The sequence below is a fragment of a genome, unplaced genomic scaffold (genome assembly GCF_019419815.1).
Source record: "Pyrus x bretschneideri cultivar Hongxiangsu unplaced genomic scaffold, Pyrus_bretschneideri_v1 Contig23, whole genome shotgun sequence".
Lineage (NCBI taxonomy): Eukaryota > Viridiplantae > Streptophyta > Magnoliopsida > Rosales > Rosaceae > Pyrus > Pyrus x bretschneideri.
The window spans coordinates 4087729-4096942 of record NW_025999535.1 but is presented as its reverse complement, the minus strand read 5'-3'; the positions used below and the strand labels follow the sequence as shown (position 1 = coordinate 4096942).

Here is a 9214-nt window from a genome sequence, read left to right as displayed (position 1 = left end):
TTAGTTTATTAATTACTCAGCCTGCGCGCCGCGTAGGGTTTGTAATTTTTAAGGTCAACAATTAGCAATTTCATAGCATCCCCAGCACGTATGTCTAGCTTCTCCTGGTTCCCCATGGTCTTTAACTTTTCATCAACTTGTCACTTGCATCTTCTCTTTGCCTTCCTTTGCAGGTATGTTTTGCTTGTTTGCTTGTAGCATCATTTGCCTTTTTGCTTGTAGCAGTACGTGTTCCAGTAAAATCCAATGGTTGCCAATCCATATAGTTGGGGTGGTCAAGAGGCTTAGGAGCACTCAAGAAACAATGCATCAACCATGATCATTTGGCTCAGCGGCACTCAAGACTTTCATACAGCAGCCTCCCAACTCACCTTAAGCTTGCGTACCTAAGGCCACGGTGCTTATATCTCCATATACGTAGCTGTTTTTTTTCTTTTCTTGGCATTGGCAGCCAAGACCGCCTCCATGATCAGACCGGAATCACTAGAGTGCTAGTTTTGTTCCTCCTATCAGCCTTGCTTTGTTTAACCGTGCGATTTCTTTGTATTACAAGTCCCGGTGCCTCTCGATTTTAATTGGTGAGACTGGACCTGCTACATATCCTTCGCTTTTTGCAGGCAAGGACTTAGCTGGCTGTGACCGTGATTAACCTGATGCTCTTTCTTAAGGTCTATAGCCAGAGAGAGGGGTGTGGACTTCAATGAAGTATTCTCTCCTGTTGTGAAAGACAGCTCTATTTGTGTCTTGCTTGCCATGGACCATGGTTGCACTCTTTTGATGGGCAATTGCGAAAAAGAGATTGATTTTTATATTGATAAGAGATATCGTTCCTATAATTCTTCCTATGGCTATTTCCGATCCCAAGAATACGATGTTGTTTCAATACTATTATCTTCCCTTCCTCCTAGCTGCCACCTTAGTTGTTTTAGTTGCACCTTTGATTTAGCATAGGGAAGGTGGAAGCTCTATAGGACAAGTGCTTGGGGCTATTTTGAAGCTATGCTATATAGGAAGAGATAGCGGCGGCTGGCTAGTAGCTTTGCTTTTGTTATTAGCTCCTGCTAGCGCTAGTAGTTAGCTTTAGGAGCCATTTTCAAGAGGTAGAATAGCAAAATAGCGCTGCTTTAGTAGTTGTGTACAACCAAGCCGGCAACGCAAGTAAGTTGCCCTTTTTTTTTTTTTTTTTTTTTTTTTTTCCTCCTTTGGCTTATATCTCAAGCTATACATCTGCCAAAAAGGTAAGGAAAAAATACATTGTCTGGGGTTTACGGTTTAGGGAAAAATAAATGCATTGTCTGGTCCTTTGATAATTCAATGATCACTGCACGTCCTGCGGTCCATTTCCAAAGAGTAATGATAACAAAAAGCCGACAGATTCATGTATTTTCAGACATTTTTTGTTCTGGGAAATGGATCTAATCCAATTTTTGTAAGCTGATCTATAAGATTATCTGGCATTGAATGCATGGCAGCATACCTGTTGAGTTCCAGGTGAAGGACTCACAGAAAACTGTTGGAAGTTATGGTTTCACGATTAGTCTTGTGAGTTTATCCTTATTCCAAACTTTGTATTAAGCAATTTCAATTTGGAAGCGAAGAGTTCTTTTTCTTGTTTTTTAATCACCAGTGGTCATGCACGAGATTTTAACCTAATATCTCCTCTAACAAAGTTAGAAAGTGAAAATTGCGTGCCACTAAACTAAACGAATATGGATAATTGAAGAGTTAATCAGATGATAACCACACCATTTTTCTCTCATGCACACCTGTGTTTAATCATTTCATTGTTTCCGTTTAATTTATATTCAATCTAATAGCCATAAATCAAAAGAAGTGTGTATAACAAGAAAAATAGTGTGAGAAGAGAATTGATTTATGCACTCCCTTTGAACCATCTACACTTCCTTCTTGTTGCTAGCCACTAAATTGAATAATAAAAGGAAAACTAAAGGACATTATTGTTAACTCATTATGAGACTTATCTCACTCCTACACTAAATTAAATAATATCGTTTGTTAAAAAAAAAAATTGAAAACTGAAGGACGAAATTTTAAAAAAGTGCAGCAGGTGTTCTTCTCCGTAATTATTGCATAGGAATGTAATTTCTCATTGTAGTTAGTGTGGGATTCCTACCAACTCTGTATATATTGTACTAATACCACTAGACTATAGTCCTAAGGGACACTATTTTCATATGTTAATACAACGAGACATAATTTTACATGGTGTCCCTCATCTTGGTTTTCTCTTAGGTCTAGGTTTTTCTTTTCTTATGGCATCGTCTTCTTCCTCCCTACCGGCCAAAACACTGCAACCTTCCTTCAACTTTCTTTAAACTTTCTACCATCAAATACATTGTGAGGGTTCGTCAACTCAAAGCCTTTGGTCACGATCTCTTGAAATATGTAGAATGTTCTTCTCCTCTCCCCACCCATCATTGCCAATCGTAAATACCTCGACGTCTGTCCTCTCTCTCTCCCCATAAAACAACTCTTGTAGAAAAGGAAATTTTTTTTCAGTGTGTCATAAGTGGTTGGATACTTAAAATTTTTTTTTAACAATTTGAATTCTGATACTTGGTGTAGTGGGACGTGATACCGGCACATTGAAAAGTTTCTCGTAGAATAGGGTTCATTTTTCGTTGTGTGCTGCTTTTGTACATTTGTGGTTGGTGCGAGCTCATGAGCTTTGTATCTTGGATTCTTGTGGTTCTTATTTTATTGCATAAATATATTACTTGTTATTTTTAATGCCCACCCGTGCAATTAACTCTAGATCATGTGTGTGTCCTTAACCTAGGATCGCAACTGCTCAACCCAATGATTTGAATTTTTTAATCTCTAATTATTTCTTTTGTGTTTTTAATGCTGTATTAACTAATGAATTAGAAATTGTATGGATGTTGGGTGGATTATGGCCTAAAAGCTGTAGAGCAGAAAACCAGCATGCAGGGACCGACCTTACATGCGTGAACAGATAAATATATTAGATTACAGCTAATTAACATATTAGATTCACATTATCCATTCATTACCCACATGCTTTCTTTGGTTTGTTTGTCCGTCTACATCGAGACATGATACAAGGAGGACGAGTTCATTACTATCGTAGCGTTCCGAGCCGCTAAAACAATGCGACATGAAGAGAGACATCATCTTGTATTAGTGGTCGAAAACGATAAGATACAGTAAATCCGTTCCACCTATGTTTTTCTAAAAAAGACTCTTAAGCCTTCACCCTTTTATCATTTGTTAAATCTTTCCGCAGAAATCATCCTTAAAACTTCATTAAAAAAAAATAAAAAATAAAAATTTATCCTTAAACCCCGACAATTCATTCCTCGACTTAATTCCTTTTTAATCTTCTTCCGCCGGAGCTTAATTCGGAATGCTGAAGCTCCACTTCCGGGGTGGGAAAATGGGGATTTAAACAATATTTGCTCCAACGGGGAAGCTACATAGGGCTCCCCCTCTTTTAAGAAGTGAAAAAAATGTGTAAATCTACATTATATTTAGTCACTCCCTTGTTGAACACGAATATTGACAAAGTGCTAAAAGTGATGGTAACGCGAGAGGAATTCTTTTTGAATATTTTAGTGGGATTCCTTGTGAGTACATACCGTCCTATGAATAGGAACAAAGAGCGCTAAAAGCGATAGTAACATGAGGAATTCCCTTCGAGAATCGAAGTGGGATTGCATGTGAGCACAATTCCAATGCGACTCAGATCTCAACCGTCCTACGAATAGCAACAAAGAGCGCTAAAAGAGATAGTAACTCAAGAGGAATCCCTCCTGTGAGTTGAAGTGAGATTGCAAGCGAGCACAATTCCAATGCAACTCAAATTCCAACCATCCTATGAATAGTAACAAAGAGAGCTAAAAACGATGGTAACTCGGGAGGAATTCTTTTAAAAAATCGAAGTGGGATTGCATGCGATCACAACTCCAATGCAACTCAAATTCTAACCATCCATCTTTTAGGTTTCTTTTCAAATATTATCCTGCAAAAAAATAATCGAAAACTATTGATTCTTATATGGGATCAAAAAACAATAAGGGGGGCTCTCCATACTTGCATTCACTTTCTATTGCAGTGTCACCATCTCAGTAGAAGCTAGCTAGTAGGTGTTTTATCTTGAAGGAAAAAAAAATAAAAAAATAAAAAAAAAGGGAAATTTCCAGCTAGGGAGTCTCAAAAGGTTTTTGTTAGGCACTGAGATTTACAGTGGGTAGAGAGGAAAGGGGACCATTATAGACAGATGGGCAAGTACCAGAATTTTGGTGGTATCCATCTGTGTACTCTCTTTTCATAATTGAGAGTTTTTGTGATCATCCCAATACCCTCCCTTTCATGGCTCCCTCCTGCAGATGTACTCCACTTAACCCACTTGGTCTTTACCCTGCTCATTCTATATCACATAGACCATGACCCTTAGATTCCTTCAAAGCATGGACACACCCTTGTGTCAAAACTCAAATGTAATTTTGAAGGGAGACTTACCTACACCGGTTAAGTCTCCAGGGGCGTACGGCTTTGACAATGTCTCAAACTAATGATTCAGTGTTATGTGAGAAAGTTGAAATGCATAACTTTGTGTTACTGGTTTGGGATATTAACATAGGTCGTGTGCAGTGTAGGTAAGCCGTTCCAGTGATTTTAAAGGAACAACCTTTACTAAGGTGGCTATCACATCGGATGTGTCCAGTGTGAAATCCAGTGATATCAGAATACAAGGGGTCACCTGTTTTTATGAATGGTGCCCCTACAGATGATGCAGTCAGACACCCTACCCAAGTCAGTTGAACCAAACTAAGCTAGTTGAACTAAAATTCTACCAGTTGAGGTAAATAAAAAAAAAAAGGGATTCAATGTAGGTAAAAAGGTTGACAGTTATTCTTGTTGGAGTCAAAGTGCAGACAGGACCACGTTCAGCTCACACTCAATTGGGTAAATGTGGTTTCAAGATTCATCAAATTATGCTATCACTTTCACACAAACAAGAGCTGTTTTAGCCATTTCAAAATCCTAGCCTCCACATTCAAATTTTACTCCTTATATGCTGCAATGCCAAAGGAGAGCAATATGGAGCTAAAAGGGAAAACCCTGCTTAAGTTGGGAATTTACCAAATATTGCATCTTTGGGAAGAAAATGGACTTAAACAACAAGCTATTAGTCTACTCCATCCCCAACAATTTCTACTGTTTATGGAAAATGACTTCTGTTCCGTCTTCGGAAACCAGGACAGAGACTTGCATGAAGCGAAAGGAAGGGAAAGGAAAGGATAGAGATGGAAAAGCCAATACTTTCTGCTTCAATTTGTTTTTGAAGGTTTGAGGCAAGCTGCTGAGGACTATGTACCCCTTCACGCAAAAGTAGTAAAGAGCAAAAGAATGACAAAGGGAACTACAGACTCTTTCTCCCAGTGAAGTTTACTATTTCCAAATGAGATGAAGAAAAAAGACCCCAATTCCCTCTTCTGTGCTTCTCTTTCATTTCTGAAATAAAAGAGGCTAAAATCTGCCAACTTCCTATATTGGGTGATCTGGGGTTCTCTCAAACTTTCGGAAGAATTCAGAATTTGGGGGCTCGCGTTTGTGCTAATGTATCAAAACACAGAACTTCCATTTAACTCTAGGAATGAAACAAGTCAAATTTAGCAACATACTGCTAGTCTAGCAACAGAAACACAAATCCAACATAGAGCAAGCAAAAAGTTTGAGCTTTGAGAGCTCATCTCAAACATGAAAACAGAGCTTTTAAAACAAGAAGCAACAAACTGATGAAATAAAAGCTAAAACGAACCGAGGGATCAATAAAAACCCGAAATGCACTCAGATTTCTTCATCCCAAGGCGCACGCCATTGAACAAAGCGACCGAAAAATCGTCTCCTGGCCATATATGAATTGGGAACCAACAGGTAGCTCTTGTAATATCTCTGTGGAAGGCAGAGATGAGATGAGAGCTTGAGCCCTGCAATAACACAAACCAACACAACAAGCTAAAAATGTGAAAATTCATCCAAAACAAGCAAAACGGGCTCGAAAAACAGAACCAAAATTTGCAAAGGTAGCACCTTTTGAAGAGAAGCTCAGTCTATTTCTTTTGGTTCAATGGCGAGAATTGGAGGAAGCAGAGGACGGCTTGTCGGAAGTACCGTCGTGCTCCTCCTCGCCGTGAATTCGTGCAGGGATGTGGAACCCGGAGAATCCGCCTCCGGAGGCGAATCCCATGCCGGAAATGGACTGTTGATGATGAATGGATTGCGAGATTTGATGATGATGGTCGTGAGAAATGGATTGTTGGTTTTGCTGGTCCATCATCCAAGCACGAACTGACGGCGAGTTACTGGACTGAAGGGGTCCCCTCTGAGAAAAGAACTGACTTTGGCCGAACAACGACTGCTGCTGCTGTTGCAAAGGACTAGTACTACCCTGCTGTGTTGGTAGCAGCGAATTGAATATAAACCCGCCTGCCGACGATGGTCCGCCGTTACCACCGCTATCTCCGCCACCGCTGTTCCAAGCCACCATTCTCTGGTATCTGTTCATCTCTTGCTGCTGCTGGTTGTGGTGATGCTCTGCCCACGAGCCGGAGGTCCCATCAAACCCGAGCTGGTTTTGGGATCCGGAGAAAAGGGTTTGCTCGTTTTGGTGGGTCTGAGCGTGGTGGTGCTGATTTTGGGAGTCGTGGTGGTGGAGGAGAATTGGGTCTTGGAAGGACTGCAGGGAGAGGCGCAGATCTTGGCTTTGGCTGCTGGCTTTAGAGAGCAAATCAGGTGGGTAGTTCTGATGGAACTGTATCGTCGACGACGGAGCCTCGGCGGCAGCTGTGGCCTCGGAAGCACCCATTGGGAAAAAGGACTTGATGGTGTCTGCAATGGCGTCCGAGTCGAGCGACGGTGGGAGGAAAGTCGAGTTGCTATTTGGGTTCTGAGCAAATTGCTGCTCCGAAACTCCACTCCCCACCATTGTTCTTCGATTAGCAGACCCAATTGCGTCCACTGCCGCGAAGCAGTGGATGCCGGTGGCGGACGGGTTCTGGGTCTCCATGGCTGGAACCGCCGCGGTGGTCGAAATCGAATGTGGGTTCCATGAGGGAAGCTCCTCGAGCTCGTCTATGGCGGCCTTGGCCTTCTTGATTAGCCAATCGACGGCCTTGCTGGGTCGGTCGTAGCCGAGCCGGTCCTGGACGTCGTAGAATTGAATGGCGGTGTGAGCGGCGAGCCGGACGCGGCGGTCCCTCGGGCCTTTTGCCGTGCAAACCTTGCTGTGCCTGTCCTTCCGGCCCGTCGCCCGGACAATGTGGCTGCCTCGTACCACCTCCACGATGTCGGTGCCGACTCCTCCGCCGGATGACGGCGGCCTTATCCCCAGGCGAGACGACGTGGTTGCTTGGTGGTTGTTGAGGTGGTGGTGGTGGGAATCTTCCATTTTTGATCTTGCATATTCGATGCTCTGTTCCACCAAAGTTGAAGAAGAAGAAGAAGTACAGCTGCGTTTCTTTGGAGCTCTCTGCTGGGTTTGCTGCTGGGTTTCTCCAAAGAAATGCTGGTGCTCCTGCTGGGTATGTGGGTCTTGGTGGAGATACGGAAAGTTGAAAGCTTGGTGGTGATTCTGCTGGGTTTGTTGCTGGGTTTCTTCTTCTTCTTCTTGGACAAGATGGGTAAAATTGAGAATTGGGTTTTGGTGGAGATAATGGTGGTGGTGATTCCTTTGAGGATCCAGAGTCAGACCCTTGTGATTTTCCTCTTCCAGTTTTTAATGGAACAGTACAACTGCTTCTGCTTCTACAAACAAGTACTTTTGCTAATAGACTTTTTTTTTTGCTAGTGGTCTGTCTTTGCTTGTGTGATCTCCTGATGCTTGTGCTGCCACCTCCCCTCTGAGCCCTGAAACTGCTTCTGCTTTTCCTGGTTCGGCTTCTTCTGCTTCTGGCTCTCCGAAAAGGCTCTGCCATTCAATGTTTTCAGTTCCATATCACAAACTACCCCACCACCACCACCAATTTTTTCCAAAAGGGTCCTCCCGTAATTAAAACCCAAACCAGACTAAAAGAGAGAGGCTAAACCGGCTACCTTGCCAGCCTAACCCATCTCTCTCTCTCTCTCTCTCTCTCTCTCTCTCTCTCTCTACTTTTGGTATTTGTGCCTCTTAATTATGCACTTGCTTCTTCAGCTCTATTATGTGGACTGACTGACTTGACCTAATTACCAAAACTGGTTATGGGGGTTAATAATACCCAGCAGAGCAGGCAAACCCAACAACAAGAAGACCAAATCCCAAATTCTAGAGAGAGAAAGTGGAAAATTGGGGGGAATTAAAGGGAGAAGAGGAGTGAAATATACAGTTTAATTGGTATCCTCCTACAGGTATAGGGGGAGTTTATGATGGCAGTGGTAAGGGTGGCAGTGTTGGTCAGAAAGAGGATTAAAGATCTATGTGAACCCATCATTGCGTCTTCTCTCTCTACTGTAGATCTACACCTCCTCCACCACACTACTACTAGTTTCACTCTCTACATACAACTACACAAAATACAGGAAAGAAAAAGACCAAACTTTATTGTTTTGGGTTTTCTCCATTTATTTCAATCAGTCAGCTCCAAAATTTGACTCCTTCCCTTATTTACCCTTTTCTTTAACTCTCCTATGGTATATTAATATTTTTCATTCATGTGGAAGTACAATTGTCCAAATTTGACTCACATAAATAGCGTATTCGAAACCTAAGCGTTATGGTTGATGTATTATGTAGGTTAGGCAAATACCCCCATTTAGAATAGAATGTCATTGTATAAACAAAAAACACTTCTCTACGAAGGAAAACACTTTAGTTGGGGCGAATAACATAGTTTTTACAGTAATTAATTGGAATGTTCAGTTTTTAAGAGTTGGTTGAAACAATGATCAGTTTTTACACATTGTCATTATGTCATCGTTGTGTGATTGTTATGTCGTCGATATGTAGGCATAACTAAAAAATGATCATTTCTACAACCAAATGTCAAAAATTGATCATGCCAGCTAATTACCCTAATTTTTAAGACACCTCTCACAAAGATATGAGCCTTACTATGTTTTGCTTTCATCTTGATCGATAGACTTATACACACCTTGTAACACCAATAGTATAATCATGTGAGAAAATTAAAATATATAGCATTGCGTCGTGTAAGTACTTAATACACATGTCTAGTTCAAGAATTGACCT

At 41.5% G+C, this 9214-nt stretch overlaps 1 protein-coding gene across 1 annotated transcript; it reads right to left on the bottom strand.

Moving 5' to 3' along the window:
• Nucleotides 1-5602: 5602 nt before the first annotated feature.
• LOC103927944 (transcription factor TCP4-like) lies at nt 5603-8545 on the bottom strand. Its single transcript, XM_009336930.3, has 2 exons — nt 6079-8545; nt 5603-5975 (listed from the first exon to the last, which is right to left on the bottom strand). Exon 1 carries the CDS (start codon nt 7433-7435, stop codon nt 6113-6115), a length of 1323 nt encoding a protein of 440 aa, XP_009335205.2. The 5' UTR covers nt 7436-8545; the 3' UTR covers nt 5603-5975; nt 6079-6112.
• Between the last annotated feature and the right edge of the window lie 669 nt (nt 8546-9214).

Bases quoted from the DNA above. Each gene is read 5' to 3' on its own strand.
- LOC103927944 (XM_009336930.3), bottom strand. From the start codon at position 7,435: ATGGAAGATTCCCACCACCACCACCTCAACAACCACCAAGCAACCACG.